The following is an 18,747-nucleotide window of genomic DNA, read 5'->3' as shown; positions in this document are numbered from 1 at the left end:
GTGACTTCTTGGGTTTTTGCAGTGGGACGGCTGCCTCCTTCTTCTTCTGCCCTGCATCACGCTTCACCCCTCCTCTCATCCTCCTCTTGCTGCTGTCTCCAGTTGAACCCATGGAGTCATATTCATCTGCTGTACAGTTGGAATCATTTGCTGAGTAGCTGCATGAAGGTGTTATATCTCTAAGTTGGTACATATTGACTGTGTTCACTGTTCATATGAAATCACTGATACATGTGTGGCTGTGATCTGCATTTTATAGGGCCAAATTCTGCAACGTCACAAGTTCTGATTTGTTGATGATGATCATATATGGCGTGGTGACATGCAGAACCTAGCAATCGTTGCTAGGGACGCGCGGCGCGGCGCGAACGTAATGTATACAAACCACACGTGGTGGATCCTGGCCGGGTGACGTCACCACACCGTCTGAAATTCCATAATAATAAACATACTATTTAGAATGGAAAATTACGAAATTTGTATTGAAACATTTCTGTGTGTCAGAGGAAACTACTAACTAATAAGCCTAACTACTATAACTACTAAGTAAGTTAATTCATTAATGTCTGTAAATGGACGCTGCCACACCAGTATAATCCCACATTGCAATGCGGTCGCTATGACAACAGGCTACACAAACCACTGACGTAACGTCAATTATATTAAACAATAAAAAAAATATATATAATATGTCTATGTATTAAACACGTCTAGAATGTAGGTATGTGTTTAAACAGATGACATATCCAGTAAACAACATTTAACTGCATTTACACAGTGATGAAACGGCTTGCGGCAACATGTATGTGTAATACCTCTGCTTGTCACAAGATGGCGGACTTTCCTCACATTCCGTGTGGTGTGATTAGTAGGCTTTTAGCCTGGTGTTTTCACTTTCTGCCTTTACGGCCCGTACATCTACATTAACGTTCAGATTTCAAATATAAAGTGCTTACCCCATGGCCACGGATGTTACAATTATGTACAGCCTCTCAAAAGTACCCGTATTCTCTGTATTGTTCAATAAAAAGCATTTTAAACCGATCGTTGGCCATTTTCTCATAGAGTTATAATGTATCAGAGTGCAATACACCTCCCAACCGATAGGATCGCGTAGTTAAAAACATATGGAGGAAATACGAAAAGAATGGCCACCGATTGGATTAAAATGCTTTTTATTGAACAATATGGAGGAAGATAAGGGTACTTTTGAGGACCCATGCATAATTGTAACATCTATGGCCATGGCAAGCACTTTATATTTGAAATCTGAACGTTTATGTAGATGTAGGCCCTACGAACTTTAAATAGAGAAAATGCAAACACCAGGTTGAAGTTCATCCATGATGACTGACAGTCACGTTTCAGAGCTAATACCTAATATAGCTAATATAGGTTGTGATTTCTGTCCTGTTTGTTCAGCAGAGTTTAATGTGTTTAATGTGCATCATTTACGGTGAAAAGGGGGTTAAATTGATTTGATTCGAACAGAGAGATGAGTGCAGCTGTTCTCCCAGGAGGAATTGTGGTGTCCAGGTTCTATGAAAAACATCTTCAACAATAGCTGATCTACAAGCTCAGTGCAACAGTTGTGGTTGCTTCTATCAGCTTATAGATCAGCTTATAAGCGGATGCATTTTCTTTCTCTACATAAAGCATTAGGGTTAAAGAGTAGGCTACGGCTTAAACTGTTTTCAGTGTTTAGAATCAGTGTAAAACAACACTTGTGTGTGCGTGTGTGTGTGTGTGTGTGTGTGTGTGTGTGTGTCTGTGTGTCTGTGTGTGTGTCTGTGTGTGTCTGTGTGTGTGCGCGCGCGCGCGAGAGAGTGTCTACTAACCCCACAACATGGGGTTTAGAACATTAACCACTTAAACCCTGGTCAGTGGTGGATAAAGCACTCATATGTTTCACTTAAGTAAAAGTATCAATACTCCAATGTAGAAATACTCTGTTACAAGTAAAAGTCTGGAATTACATTTTTTCTTGAGTAAAAGTACAAAAGTATTGGCATCAAAATGTACTTAAAGTACCAAAAGTAGAAAGTACTCATTATGCAGAATGTCCCATGCTTTCAAATGTATAAATTATAATAAAATCTTTTGAAAATAGCAGATCTACGAGCTCACAATGCGTTGCGACGCATTGTGAGCTTGTAGATCTGCTATTTTCAAATGGCCAAAATGTACATAGGTCCTAAGTGGTTACTGTATTTTTTGTAACAATAATCTACAAAGTAACTATAGGCTAACTAAAGTTTTGAAATAATTGTATTGGAGTAAAAGTACAATATTTGCCTCTGAGATGTAGTGGGGTAGAAGTAAAAGTAGAATTACTCCATTAAAGTAAAAATACCTCAAAAGTTTACTTAAGTAAATGTACTTAGTTACTTTACACCACTGCCTATGTTGACCGGAGTCCACCTCCGGGCTCTACACTAGTATAATTTCTGTTTCTGCTCTACATTAAATATTTTTTGCAGAAAATAGCAGATCAACAAGCTCACAACGCTTTGTGCTGCGACGCGTTGTGAGCTTGTAGATCGGCTATTTTCTGCAAAAATCTTCCCCAGAATTCGAATGCTAGGGTTTAAGTGGTTAATAAGCAGGTTATGCTGATATTATGGGACTTCAATATCAGGTTGGGTGTGGTTTAAATTATTTGTTTCCTAAACCCTGAGTCGGGACCCAATTGTTGGTTGCGGACACATTTTTATGGGTCACAAGTAGGATAATATATCCCTTTATTTTTGGTTTCCTACATTTTGTTTTGAATTATTATTATTTCAAACATTAAAATAAGCAACATTTTTCAGGAGTTAAAAACAAATCCAATGATGTTTCAAAATAATTTCATGAATAAATAAACTTAAAAATCAAAGCAATTCCATAAATTATAAAACAAATGTTTAAGAAGTAGTGAAAATACCAGATCTACAAGTTCACTATGTGTTGCATTGCGACTCGTTGTGAGCTTGCAGATCAGCTATTTTCATTAGCTTGGGTCCTGGGGAGACCTCTTTTGGGTCTGGAGCTAAAAAGTTTGAGAACCAGTAGTTTAACTGATTTGTTTCTTTCACATATTATGTGGTATAAAGCATCATATCATTTGAAGATGAATTGTATTTAACTAAACAATGTGAGCTGTATCTAACACTTGAGCTATATTTCCTAGTTTATGTTTATTGTTTATTCAGCTTTCAGCATGATCACAGATGTTTAAAAAGACAGGTGCCATTAAAAACACTGAATTATTTTGCTGATTACAATATAAAACTTAAAATATAAAAAATGCAATTGCCTATCTAAAAATCTAGTAACCTAAAACAAATCTAAAATCCACTATCATTTAAAAGTCTGCACACATATGGGATTGGTGATTTCTTGCATCTCTCAGTTCGGCAATGTAGTGTCCAGGTCGTCTCCATTCCTTGTTTGGCGACCAGAGATCTCCTTCCTGAGGCAGACGGGGTAGCCAGTTTCTGAAGTTGGACTTAAACAGCTTCCTGGCAAAGTCGAGGCACAGTTGAGTGCGCCTCTCTGCTAGGGTGCACAATGTGAGGCTGCGGAGAGCCTCTGTGTATCCCGAGTACCTCCGGCCAAGTATGATTTTGCAAGCCCATTTCTGAACTCTTTCCAGTCTTTTCGTCTGGTCGACAGTCAAGGAACTGTGCCAGACTGGGACTGCATACTCCAGCACCGGACGCACATAGCCTGTGTAGATCGAAACCAATTCAGGGTCTTGGACCCCAAATTTCTTCAGGTGACATAGTGACAAATGAAACTCAATCGAGTTTCATTTTGTGCTCGTTTACCCATATGTCAGACCATTCAGGGTCTGTTGGAGGGTGCAAGGTACCTTGGGCCTCCACGACTGGGCCATAGTCATATCATCCACATATTTCCAGTGGTTTGGTCTATCCTGGAGGCCACTGTTAATCAGTGCAAGGAAGACTATAGGCCCTAATACGGTCCCCTGTGCAACTCCACATGTGGGATATTCCCAAACAGACAGATGTCCCTGGTAGCACACTCTTTGCTGCCGGTCAGTCATGAAGCTGCAAATCCATTGAATCAGACCCGGTCTCACTCCTAGATCAAGGAGACACTGCACTGCCACTGTGTGGTCTACGGCATTGAAGGCCTTGGCAAAGTCAGTTGTAATTACTGTGCACACTGAGCCTGAAACATCACTGGTCCTACACAAAGTCCATTAAGCTAACTAGATGACTAGATATTCCAGGCATGTTTGTTCTGTTGGATTATGCTTTTTTTATTATTAGCTTAAATGTGAGCTAAATGTAATACTGGTGATAGAAGGCCGGTTAGTTCAGGTAGAAAATTGATTTCTCATTTGGGATATTTTTTCAGTTGGAATCAACTGGAATCAAACGACCCATCACCCAGGAGGACATTGAACCATCAGCCCAAGATAGAAAGGGTTTGGGATGTGATATGTAAACTATACAGATATGTCTATAAACGCTTGCAAATTACAGACATTTAACTGTCAGCTTTACTTTAAAAGTATATAGTTTAAAAGTATATTGTAGGCAGTAACCTTATCACCATATTTCATGTTTTCATGTATAACGTAATATCTTTATGTTTCTGCAGAGGATTTGACTTCTGTTACATTATGTAACTCTAAGTTAAGGGAGAAGTGTATATTTTATATATTCTTTACACAAGTGAACTATATTCATAGTTCTGTGTTATTTATAACAGGGCACCATATCATCAGAAGCAGATCACTGCAAGCATCTTTGATTTGCTCTTGGCAGAAGTTAAGCAGAAGTCTACCCTCCTTCCTAATTCAAAGCCTTATTTGGACAATACAACCTCAATTAAATATGTAAACAGTAAGTAGTAAGAAAGAGGTGATTTTTTTTTACCTTAATGTATTTCTGTGTTCCTATAAGAATACAATTAATAAACAAGTGGTAAAATAAATAAGTAGGCATGTGAATGGGGAATCGACCATGTGCCGAGGGCAGATCAAGAACACACTGAGTGCAGTATCCGATGATGCAGTATTGAGGTCAGGTGTCCATGGTCAGCCAGAAATAAGACTGTGCTGCATACAAGCAGAGTTGTTTTTTTATTCTCAAGTTAGATGACGTGACTGCTTCCCTGAGACTTAAACAAAATCATAACCATAGAGCTATATAATGATATGGCTCATTATGATGATATGGATGGGATGGGTCAGGGAAACTGTCCGGACACGAAAATAACTAAAATAACACATCTACAATTTTATAGATCTGTAGATCGCTATTTCGTCATCCAGGTTTATTTGTATTAGGTCGCCATGGTTACTCAATGTGTCAGAGTGAGTCCAGGTTGTTATGGTAAGTAAGTTTGACATCTTGGACTCCATATTTGGGCATGACTCATTGTTTTCATCGACATCATTGTTATGACAAGAGCAAACAAGCACCGTCTGACAGTATTATGAGCTGCACATCTCCAGTGAGACAGATAGATTCTGTTACAAACTCTATGGATCTAAATGGTTGTCCTCTTTTAAACCTCCAAGACCTCTAAGAACCTCCAACTTGCCAGAGTTAAGCATCCTTTATTCTTAGAGGGCCTCAATAGTAACCTTGTCACGACACAGGATCCAGACCCATACTCCATGCTGTGCTGTTAGTCACTTGAATACGTACAATACACAACATGTCTAAGTTCAGCACCGGTCTGCTGGTGCTCACCTCCCCTCTCCACATCCTCCCCCTGCGCATCGCTCCGGTGCTGAGCTCAGCAGCCCAGGTAGTGGATCACACCCTGTATGTCCATCTGCACCCAGGCCTGAACCTGGGGGGTGGGAGTCCACCTCGGCCCGTTTTCTTTCCCCCGGTGGTGAACTTGTCCAGCCTGATATCATGCCTCTACAGCAACGCGGCTGACGTGTGTGCACATCTGGACTTGCGTGTTCTCCTGGCCAACGTGTGCACCCAGCCAGCCTCCAGCTCCGGCAGAGGGACAGAGCAGAGTTGCCCCTTCCCCACCCCGCAGCCACTCTCTCACTCCCCGGATGTGGTGCTGACAGACTTCAACATGCACAACCATGGCCATTCCCTGCTGGTGGCCCAGTGTCTGCAGCGGTACGCCAGCCATTGTTACATGTGCAGCCCCCGTCTGACTTCGGTGCTGCTCCACCCACAGCTGGAGGAGCTGCAGGAAGGGGTGGAGGGGGTCGAGCACAAGGACCTCCGTGAGCAGGAGGCAGAGCCCCTGGAGACCTCCTTCAGTGATGTAGTGGTTGGAGGGACGTTTGACCGGCTGCATGGAGCCCACAAGACGCTCCTCAGCACCGCATGCCTGCTGGCCAACAGGAGACTCCTCATCGGGGTGTGTGACCAGGAAATGCTGAAAAGGAAGGTGTTGAAGGAGCTGATCGAGCCCTATCCACTCCGGGTGCAGAGGCTGCGGGAGTTCCTGCAGGACACCAAGCCGTCCCTGCAGATGGAGGTCGTACCGCTCCGCGACCCGCTTGGATCCTCTGTGGTGGACTCAGAGCTGCAGTGCATTGTGGTCAGCGAGGAGACCAGGAAGGGTGGCGCGGCCATCAACAAGAGACGTGTGGAGAACGGTTTGCCCAGCTTGACTCTCCACGAAATCCAGCTGTTGAAAGACTTCCACCACACAGAGAAGGAAGAGGAGAAGATCAGCTCATCCAACCTGCGCTCTCGTCTTCTGGGAACTCTACTCACCCCACTTAAATACAAGTCCTGTCTCCCTGCTGTTCCGTACATCATTGGACTGATGGGAGGCAGCGGCAGCGGGAAGACCTCTGTTGCCAGAAGCCTGGAGGCCCTGGGCGCCGTCCACATTGATGCCGATCAGCTGGTCCACGAGACATACCAGCCGGGGGCAGCTGCTTACCAGAGGGTACTGGAGGAGTTTGGTTCAGATATTCTGAATGAAGATAAAACCATCAACAGGCGCACACTAGGAAGCAAAGTCTTTGGTAACAAGGAACGGTTAAAAACCCTGACAGACATTGTGTGGCCCGAGGTTGCACTTATGGTCAAGGACAGAATCCACCAGGCCAGAGAGGAAGCTAAACAGGTGTGTGTTGTGGACGCAGCCGTCTTACTGGATGCTGGCTGGACAGATATGGTCCATGAGGTCTGGGTCACCATCGTACCAGAGGAGGAGGCGGTGTTGAGGATAACCAAGCGAGACGGGCTGAGCAGAGAAGAGGCCGTGAGGAGGCTACAGAGCCAGGGTTCCAATGCTAGGCAGGTGGAGCATGCCAACGTGGTGCTCTGTACACAGTGGGAGCCAGAGGTCACCCAGAAGCAGGTACTGAAGGCCTGGAACCTTCTCCAGAACAGAATCCTACAGAGACCAAAGGTCAATCCACTGTCCTGAACCCTATGTGAGAATGGAATTTGACCCACTACAATGAAAACAAACCCCGTAGAGACATTTGCCTTAAAGAAGAGTTGTGGGTACTCAGGTGGTGCAGCGGTTAAGTGCCTGCCCAGCACCATGGACACTAGGGGGGTTTGAATCACCGGTGTATCCGGTGGCTGGCCAACAAAACACAATTGGCCTTACTGACATGATACTGACCATGCTACTTATTTGATACTGACATGATACTGAACATAATACGTTTCTCAACAATGAGCCGTTATTACATTATGAACGGCTACGTTAGGTTTTTAGTGTAACACATTATTACACTATGCAACAATCTGTTATTACATTATGCACTCACGCTCATTACATTATGAGCTTACTATTACATTTAGGTTATTATATATGAACTGTTAATACATTTTGAGCCGTTATTAGCCTACATCATGATACCACACACCACAATATTTTGAAAAAATGCTTATCATGAGTGTCATGATACTGAACATTATACTGAACATTATACTGACATCACTGACATGATACTGACTTCATTTGTAGGCTAATGGTATCATGAGGTTCTCAGTAGTTCTCAAACATTTTCCTGTCAAGAACCCCCAATATGATATGTAATATGTTGTGCCAAGGACTCACATAAGGGAAGATTTGTCAGAAATAGCAGATCTACAAGCTCATTGCTCCACAACACGGTTTGATCTTTTACATAAAGTATGTTTCGAATAGCCGGACAATAAAATAGGGGGATCCCCTGGCACCCCTCCAAGGACACCTATGGGTCCCGGACCCATTTTTGAGAAACTGCTAGAGAAACTGCAAACTTGGTGGAGGTCTGTGCTTTACTGAGCACAATTTCTAGCTCCAGCTTGTTTCATCATACTGATGGTAACAGTGATTCTCAAACCAGGAACGCTCTAGTTTTCCATTTGACCATTTTGTTCATTGTTTTCACTTTTAATCTGCTATAGTATTAAAACCAGTCGTACTGTGGATCTATGGAGGCACCAGGGCATGCAGTTCCTCCTTGTTGTATAGAGGCAGAACAGACAGCAGGTGGCAGTATAGTTTCACTGAACTGCACCTTTTCACTGACTTTGCTCACCAACCTAGTTCCAGACCATAGACCCCGCCCACTCTTACCAACCAAGAAGCTGGATCTGTACTTGGAAACATAATGATGCTTTAGGTAAAGTTACGTACGTTTTTCATATCTCTCTTATCTCTCTTATCAGTCTCTTAATCTATGTCAATTAATTCCTACAAGCATCTTTACGTTAGACTTCATTCTATGACCATGTGCACGTTGTACAGAATGAGGCATATTAAATCTCCTGGGCATCTCATAACAGGGCAACATTCAGCAAAAATATATCTACAAGCTCACAATGTGCAGACAGTGTTGTGACGTGTTGTGAGCTTTTATATCTGCTATTTTCGGCCAACCAATATGGTGTTGTAGACATAGGGAAAACAAAAGGAGGGGGCCAAGTACAGATCCCTGGGGGACCACAGTCAACTAAGTTATTTAATTTTGTTGTTTCAGTAATTATACAGCAGCTGTAAAGAAATATACAAATCAAAGAAAAAACGGATATCGGAAACTGGATCTCAAAAAAAGTAAGAGAAAGGTTCTGCTATGTGTTCTATGCAGTGGTTCTCAACCTTTTCAGGCTGTGACCCCCCAAAATAATCATATTTGAGCTGGGGACCCCCCACCCAGCATTTGAAATTGTAGGAGTTGAGGCATTACATTTTGTTTGAGTCGGTTCCATAGATAAATATCCGATATAGAAAATAGCCAATCTACAAGCTCACTCGAGGCGTTGTGAGCTTGTAGATTGGCTATTTTTGCCCCTTTATACACCATATTCCTGGCCACGCCCCCTACTTCAGCTCTGAGGACTTGCGCTCGTTGTCTGCTAGTTCCGGTTGCCGTCACTCAAACAGCTGATTCTCATCTTATCAAATGTTTGTTTTACTTTTAACTGTTATTGTGGGATCGCTAAAGCGATCACACTACTGTTATCTTCACCGCTTTTGGGACCGTTTTTTGGACCGTAACTAGTCCTTCATACTTTTAGCTACAAACTCCGTTCCAACTCTTCAACGTTCGGCCTACTCAGGACATGTCGGCTATCATTGAAATTTTTGAAATAATTTGTACTTTTGGAGATATTTCACTTTTTACTGCAAAAAAAATCCCATTAATTTCAATGGGGAAATTCATACTTTTAGCTAGAAACTCCGTTCCAACTCTATAACGTTCAGCCTACTTAGGACATATTGGCTACCATTTGAATTTTTGAAATAATTTGTACTTTTAGAGATATTTCACTTTTTACTGCAAAAAAAATCCCATTCATTTCAATGGGGAAATCCTATTTAGCTACAGTGGAGCCTAGCAACTGCTTATTAGACCCTAGCAACACCATATTAGACCATAGCAACCACCTATCATACCCTAGCAACCACCGATTAGACCCTAGCAACCACCGTTTTACCCTAGCAACCACCTGTTTTACCATAGTAACCGCATATTAGACCATATAGACTGCATATTAGACCTTAGCAACCCCCTGTTGGACCCTAGCGACCGCTTATTAGACCCTAGCAACCGCCTGTTTTACCCTAGCAACCACCTGTTTTACCCTAGCAACCACCAATTAGACCCTAGCAACCACCTATTAGAACCTAGCAACCGGCTATCAGACCCTAGCAACCACAGTTTTACCCTAGAAAACTACATTTTACACTATTCAACACCGACAAACCTTTAGAACCGTAGACCCTTAAAACCTTTAGAACCTTTCAAACCTTTTGAACCTTTAGAACCTTTAGAACATTTCAAACCTTTCAAACCTTTCGAACCTTTCAAACCTTTAGAACCTTTCAAACCTTTCAAACCTTTCAAACCTTTCAGACCTTTCAAACCTTTCAAACCTTTAGAACCTTTCAAACCTTTCAAACCTCTTAAACCTTTAGAACCTTTCAAACCTTTAGAACCTTTAGAACCTTTAGAACCTTTAGAACCTTTAGAACCTTTAGAACCTTTAGAACCTTTCAAACCTCTTAAACCTTTAGAACCTTTCAAACCTTTAGAACCTTTCAAACCTTTAGAACCTTTCAAACCTTTAGAACCTTTAGAACCTTTCGAACCTTTCAAACTTTTAGAACTTTAAACCTTTCAAACCTTTAACACTACTAACAATATCAATACTCAATACCATCAACATTCTTAGCGATCCCACACTGTTTCTTCAGGAACAGTACTTTCTAGTTAACAATGCAACTGAAATGGCAACATTCATCCACTCAGCTGATAAATGACTGAGTTGTGACGATCCCACACCCGTCGACTACAGTACAAACTTGGGAGGACAATATGAGGAAATGATAGATGCTTGTTTTACCAAAGTAGACGTGTTTGTAAAAAGTTATTAACAATGGAAGAGAAATGGTGACATTCATACACATCAGTGGTGGAAAAAGTATCAATACTGCAATGTAGAAATACTCAGTTACAAGTAAAAGTAAAATAGCAGATCTACAAGCTTGTAGATCTGCTATTTTCAAATGGTCGAAATGGGGCTGAAGTGGTTAATGTATGTTTTGTAATAACAATTAAAATCTACAAAGTAACTAAAGTTTTCAAATAATTGTAGTGGAGTAAAAAGTACAATATTTGCCTCTGAGATGGAGTGTGGAGTAGAAGTAAATGTACTGAAAATTGGAAATAGTCAAGTCTCAAGTAAAAAAATACCTCAAAATTGTACTCAAGTACAGTACTTGAGTAAATGTAGGCCTACTGGGAGGATTAATGACAAAATAGCCCAATATGCTATGGAGAAAATATATTTATATTTATTAAAAGCGATGGCCGTGGACGATAACGCAATGGAAATTAGTCTTACCAGTTTCTCCACAGCAACTAGTTGGTTGTGTGCTAACACACAGCACAACAGCTTTTATATATTTGAAGGCAAGCGACCGAGTGTAATGACTATCCTAGCAAAGCAAACCTGTGCATCTTCAACTCCAGATAAGACGTCGTCTCCACTGTTCCAGTCATGATGAGCACCAGACACCGTTGGCTTGAGTGATACATAACGTTTTACAATACATCTGTGTCTACAACCCACAATAAACATGACCCATCCCCAGTATGTTCATGCCATGTTCAATAGCATTTACAATGAATACATCATAATCATGTCTTCAACCTGCAGTCCAGAACTGACAATCCATGTGCAATCTATATGAGTTATATGTTCATATTATGCTGTGTTCATTATATATTAATTCATTATATAATTTATACATTTCATCCCAATCAAGGCAATACAAATCCTAATTATATTGCACCATATCAATATATGTAATGTTAATTATCATAGTTGTAAAACATTATAATACTTTAATAGTGTATTACAATCACAGTTATAATCTATTATAGTGTATTATAATTACCATAGTTGTAAAACATTAAACTACTTCATAGTGTATTATGATCACAGTTGTTATAATTATCATAGTTGTAATAAATTATGATCATTTATATTGTATTATAATCAGTTATAATCCATTATAGTGTATTATAATTAGCATAGTTGTAATACATTATAATTGATTTTATATTATAATCACAGTTACAAGGATCCATTTGGGTTCATACCGAACCAAATGGTTCACCTGCATGTGCACAGGTGATTTGCATTTGTATACAGGACAGTTGGCCACTCAACTACATTACATTGTTAGACAAGAAGCAATTACCTCCACCTATGTTTACATTACAAATGAGTGTCAATGACCGGAGTCTGCTACTCATACCTGTGGATTTGAGAGGGGGTACTTTTGTGTAATGGAAACGGTAGATAGGATTTTGATGCAGTGTGGTGTATTGTGGTGCTTCAGCTGCAGTGGAAAATGGGCTTTAGTTACTTTCCACCACTGTTCATGGGTTTAAGAACCTCCTTCTGTCTCCTCTCAGTTTGACAAGGTCCAGGAGTGTTTTCTCTTCTTGGATCAGCGGACATCTGCGTTCCATGCCCACCTGGACGGACTCAACGGAGGGGGGACTCATGAGGTTAGTCTCGCGTAGCCAGACAACTATTCCACATTCTCTGAATGGAAGCATTTGAAAATTGTGGGAGGCAACGGTCTGGCCCGCGAGACTATCATGAGGTAGATGCGAGGTAGCCTGGTAAACCCCCCTCCCTCCGGAAATCTCATTTGCATTTGGTTTCAAGTACGCTGTGAAACAAAATGTGTGTCGCAAGCTTCTTCCATTTGACGGAGTGAGGTTAGATGCGAGGCCCTTCTTCCTAGATTTGTAGCCTTATTAGAACGTTTTGTTGTCAAACGATGCATAATATTGCTCTTGAGCTGCTGTTTACATTTTCCGCATGTCAGCACTGATGTGTAACGTTCACATTTACCGCCTGTCTAATTTCCCAATACATAGATAGGCTAAGTAACTCATTCCACTGTAAAATCCAACACACTGTTGGTAAAATATGTAACTGTGTGTGTGTGCGTGTGTGGGTGTGTGTGTGTGTGTGTGTGTGTGTGTGTGTGTGTGTCCTTGCGCGTAAACACCCCCACTAAAAATGCCTGTTTGAGCCCCTTGACAAACAGCTGAGAGTGAGACAGTGTAGGGGAGACAGACAGTAGGACAGCTGAGAGAAGACGGTGAGACAGACCGTAGGACAGCTGAGAAGGAGACAGTGTATGAGTAGCCTCGGAAACCCATGCCTTTTTTTTTGTTTATGAGAGACCGACAATAGGTAAGCTGAAAGCTGTGAGGGAGAGAGTGCAGCAGAGACAGACAGTGGGGCAGTTGAGAGGGAGAGGGAGACAGTGTAGGAGAGACAGACTTTGTCATAGATTTAATATACACTGCTCAAAATAATTAAGGGAACAATTTGATCCCTTAATTCTTTTGAGCAGTTTTTGTTAGGAGTATGTACACAGTTCATGAAAACTCAAAATAATTAAGGGATCAAAGTATCCCTACATTTCTTTGAGCAGTATACTTTGCAGATGCATCAGCAACTGTGCTACTGAAAGGAAGCTTCAAATCTTAACCATTTTAATGTAAATTACGATTACATTATTGTATGAATGTATTGCTAAAAACTGTACTGAGTGGACTACTGTAAGTCCAATTTTTTTCTTCTTCATTTCAAATATCCCACACACACTGGACATGAAACCCATTTTGAACACAAGGGGGGGCCGTTTTACCAGTTATTACAAGCTGCAATGGAATTTCTAAGGTTAAGGTTAGTTGGACCAATGCCTGCTGGGAACGAGTAACAGCTTTTTCAAAGTCCATTCTTGCCATGACACTATCACGACATACGTATCCTTATCTCCCATGTTCTCTGTTTGCAATCATTGACCAGAGCCCAGTCCTTTTTCCATTCAATCAGCTTTATAAGAGGAATGAATTGAACCACATGGCATATAAATCCATACAGTCACTGACATGCTGTGCTTTGATAATGTCATATAACGTCCATGGCGTACGTTATTTATTCTTTATTCTTTATGCAGGTATGCATGTCTGTTGCTTTGTGGCCTCGTGAGCTGTTCAAATCGTTTAAGTCTTGTCTCTGTCATACGAATGTATGCTTGCTGTGGAATTATGTTATATCGGAAATCTGGTCATGCATCTTTCATTATGCTCCATGTTTGCTTTGAAGCCTTATCCCATGTCTGCCACGACTGCCTTTAAAAAAAAAACTAAATGTGCTGAAAGTAAAAAGGACTCTTTTGTATTGGTTCATGATTTCCATCAGATGGCTGGTCCTCCATCAGTCCTAAGGGAATAGGTTACAGGTTAAACAATCCCAGACCCTTTTTACTATTTTTCATTCTGTCCGTCTCTATCAGGGGTAATGGTGGAGATGGCTTGAGCCCTTCAAAGCAGGGACTTTAGTTTAGAGGACAGGGGAGGGAGGGGCGGGGGGCGGGGGGGGGGGGGGGGGGGTTAAGCAGGAGGGAAGGGGAGGGGGGCAGCGAAGGTCAATGCCGGAAGCGTTTCTGTTATTACTAAAAAACTGAGCAGCCCTCTGGACCTTCTGAAAGACCTGAATGCCTTTGATCCAAATTCAATTACCCCGACAGTGAGCATGCTGAAGACACACAAGCACACATAGATCTCTCTCTCTCTCTCTCTCTCTCTCTCTCTCTCTCTCTCTCTCTCTCTCTCTCTCTCTCTGAACCAGATTTGAGACCTTTACATCTGGCGGAAGTGAGATATGTGACCTTATACGCCTGATGCCAAAACCCTGATTCATACTTGGTTGCGACTTAATAGTGTATTTTCAGCGTGCGACATGTTGCGTGTCCAACCGAGTATGAATCACGATTTTGGCAAGTTTCTCCGTTCTCCGGCCATGAGTGGTGTGTAATAATCACGAGGGAGAAGGTTTCTGTGACATTTCGAGGTGCAATAGAGACCGTGGTGGACTAGTCCTCCTGCTAATTGACAGTGTGTGTTTTGTGGAGCTGCTTGCACCTGTTTGATTCCCTCACGTTACTGGGCCGCTGATTGGGAGACAGGGGGTCTGCCCTTGGGTGTGGGGTTTGTGTGTGTGTGTGTGTGGGGGGGGGGGGATCCAGGGATGTATGGAATGCAGGAGTGAAGGCCGCAAGGATCCGAGCTGTCACAACACCTAAGACGCACAAACACACTACGTCCCAGACTGAGAGAGAGAGGGGGGGGGGGGGTGTTCAGGGGTATACACGGTGACATCATGAGCTTTATAGGAGGAGAGAGTTGTTGTGGTATTTGGATATTTGACGCCAGCTACTGCAATGAAGAAAGAAAGAAATCTGTTTTGACGCGTCACATGAATATGTAATCTTTTCTGTGAATTGAAACTCACTGTACAATGACCACGCATGGCTGCTCTCACCCCAACGTTCACATACAAAACAAATACCCAGGTCTCCTGCTGCATGAAGAGACCAAATGTCTCTTCATGCAGATATTGCACTCGGGAGCTTCAGTCAGTACTACTTGTCAACCGGTAGGTGTCCTACCCGACACCTGGGTCTAAATGTCTCAATGGAAGAGCAGGGAGACCAGACCAGACCAGACCACTGTAGATGTACTAGATATAAAGTATACTCTACAATACAGATTGGTTAAAATAGCCACATTTTTATTCAGTAAAATACATTTTCAGGTTGTAGCTTTTCCAGAAATGTCAGTGACATTCACGATCTGATAGGTTAACAACATCATTGTTTGAATAAAAGATAGATTTATTTGACTTTACAAGCGAGTGTGTAACATTCCACTGACAATCCCTACGTATATGAGCTCATGCCTAGCATTGCTGCCACGTGAAGTCATGGTTTTGGACATCTACTGCTAGAAGAGGGGCTCTTCCTGGGAGAGGGAGGGGGGGGGGTACTCTTTACTTCTGGAGAATCTAAAAGCATTGACTGAATGAAATGAGCATTCACATTTACTTGGTACGAAATCTACACAGGGCACTGTTGTTTGTTACTATGGACACCGACTAGTAGTACCGCTTCCTATACTTTGTGACTAACATACATACATTTAGAAATTATTAAAAGATATACAGTATTAACATTTTAAGCTGTGTTTTAGTGTCTATTGTCTTTTGTCATTTTATAGTATAGGTTAGGGTCAGGGGTGGGTTAGGGTACCGGCCAGTGTTAGGCCAAAGTCTTTAGGGCGGTCCATATGAAATAGTATCAGGATTGGTTGTCAAAGCTGTGTGTGTGTGTGTGTGTGTGTGTGTGTGTGTGTGTGTGTGTGTGTGTGTGTGTGTGTGTGTGTGTGTGTGTGTGTGTGTGTGTGTGTGTGTGCGGTTTTCTCCGCTGTCCAAGCTACAGTAGATTTCCCCAAATGTATCGGTAGGTCTCTGATCATCAGACTATGCCAGACTGTAGGGTTAGTGCTCTGTAGTGTTCTTACGCTACTGTCAGATGAAATTGAAACAACAGTTTCCACTGTTGTCATCTGAAAGTTTCCAAAGTATAATTTGATTGTTTTGATGCTTTGTATTTTTGACCCTGTGCCAGTTAATAAATGCTAAACTTTAAAGCTACACAATGTGACTTGTTTAGTCAATAACATGTTATTTTGACCAATCTGTATGGTTAAGTAGATAATATAACAAAATACAATATATACTTGGTCTCCCTGCTCTTCTATTGAGACATTTATATGGATATGCTGTGGTTTGGTTTGACCACTACTGGTTGACAAGTTGTACTGCCCGAAGGTCAGAATTCTATTTCTCCCCTGAGCAAGTAGGCAGGCTCTATTAGCTCAGTGTTTAAAAACAAACAAACAAAAAAGATTCAACACTTGTGTAGGGGACCTGCGTTCGAATCCAGGGTAGGATAATAAGCATGATTATCAGCTCTTATGATTTGTAAGGCTATATGGGATTTTCATCCGACAGTGGTTATTTGCAAAAGACGTTAACTGTACAGTACTGTACGGTTGCAGTGCTGCTTTATATCTCCAACCAGTTAACTCCAAAATGTTCATTTTCCAGGAAATGACAAAAACAAAACAAAAAGTGGAGTTAGGAGGTTTTGTTCATCATTGATAAGAACAGCTGAATGGACCTCCAAGCTCACAATGAGGCTGGAGGTCAAAAGGGGGTGGAGCCTGGAGTCAGCAAAACCAGCTAACTCCACCCCCCTTTGGTCGACTTAGCTGGTTTAGCAGAAAGTTTGAGGATTCAATGGAGTTAGCTGGGTTTGTCAGAAGCGCTTTTTAATGCTTTTCATTGGTTCAATATTTTTTGAATCAACACACAGACGTGAAGGGTGTTCAATTGCACTGATTTATGGGAAAAAAATGCAAAAGCGAAAAAATTGAGTTTCTGCCGGACAGCAACAAATTATGTAATTTGTTTTCCCAGAGTTACCAAACAATATCAATCGATCAGTCAGTGCTCCAGTTGTGTCACATATTAGGCTTGTATGTCCGTGCACTTTGTAGGAAATCCCAGTGTTGTTCAATGTGATGTCACTGCACCACGTGCCAAAACAAAACAGTATGAACATCATACTTGGCAATAAAGTTGCTGTTTTTTATGACTATTGTATCCAATCGGGGCACTCCTAGGGGACAGGCCATTTTAAAGCCGGCTCAAAGTGTGTGTTGTTTCAGAAAATATGGTTCATGGCAGAGGTCAATCCCCCTGCCTTATCCTGACAATTACTCAAGATCAGATTTCACTGCAGAACACATAGCTCACATTAGTGCTGATCCCTCCTCTGATGGCACTGCGCGGACACTGTAGCTACAGTACGACCCGTAATGTAGACAGAAGCCTGCCGTCTGCTATCTGATCCCCTTGAAAAAAGATTGCCATAAGCACACAAGAACTCAATTATACGCTAATGTGTGAATACCTAAAGACCAGATCACACAGACACAGAGGTCATCAGACTTATAATGAATACTTTGGTCCTACACTCCTTCGGGGTGTTTGTCACTGTATGTTTTGCACATAATGGTGAAAGGTGTCCTCTGCATTTAACCCATCCTAAGTATCAGGAGCAGCAGGGATCAATTAGGGGTTAAGTGTCTTGCTCAAGGACACCTCAACACATAGACCGTTGCTGGGACAACCAACCGGGGACCTCCTGTTTAATACTTTATTAGTCAGAAATGTAAACAGCACGTGGACATTCAGGCTAAAAGGATAACACAGAAAAGTCCTGGGGACTTGCTTCCATTGTGGTCCTACAGTATGTGTTCAATTCATCAACATACCATACAAAATTAACACAATAATACATGTCATCAACAAATACATACACTATATTATGTACACAAGAGATGGGAAACTTACATTGACCTCCCCTTGTGGTCTCCGGATAGATTTTTCGGGCCAATTTTCAAAGAAACCAGTGTTACACATCCTTTAATTGATGGTGTCAGGGCATTCCACATTTTGGTGGCAGAGTATAGTAGAATGAGAACTTTACCATGTTTGTTCTAAATTTGTGTGGTGTACCAGATCATAGTTGCTCCCTCTAGTGTTGAGGCTGTCACTCACTTTGGAGAAGTAGTTCCACAGGTATGAGGGTATTGAGGGCATTGATGGCACTGTCTCTTTCTAAAAGAGTAATTTCCCCCCCCCAAGATGATCATAGTCTAGGGCTGGGCAACCATTTTCTTGAGTTGACCGAATACCTCAATCAGAATTGTGACGATGTTGTGCGGATGGCTGTTGGTGATTTCACAAAATATTTACACAATGAGATCTTTGATAAATAATAATCAGCAATAACCACTTAGTTATCTAGTGGATCAAGGCAAATAATAGAACAGCTTGATATAGTTCA

At 41.7% G+C, this 18,747-nt stretch overlaps 1 protein-coding gene across 1 annotated transcript; it reads left to right on the top strand.

Annotated features, from left to right (window-relative positions):
- Nucleotides 1-5,679: 5,679 nt before the first annotated feature.
- Nucleotides 5,680-7,380, top strand: LOC308085234 (bifunctional coenzyme A synthase-like; the record flags this gene model as incomplete). Its single annotated transcript, XM_080428313.1, has 1 exon — nucleotides 5,680-7,380. One exon carries the CDS (start codon nucleotides 5,680-5,682, stop codon nucleotides 7,378-7,380), a length of 1,701 nt encoding a protein of 566 aa, XP_080284439.1.
- Between the last annotated feature and the right edge of the window lie 11,367 nt (nucleotides 7,381-18,747).

This window comes from Gymnoscopelus braueri, assembly GCF_963280865.1.
Source record: "Gymnoscopelus braueri genome assembly, chromosome: 5".
Taxonomy (NCBI): domain Eukaryota; kingdom Metazoa; phylum Chordata; class Actinopteri; order Myctophiformes; family Myctophidae; genus Gymnoscopelus; species Gymnoscopelus braueri.
Note: the sequence above shows the minus strand (reverse complement) of the source record. Positions and strands in the feature narration are given on the sequence as shown.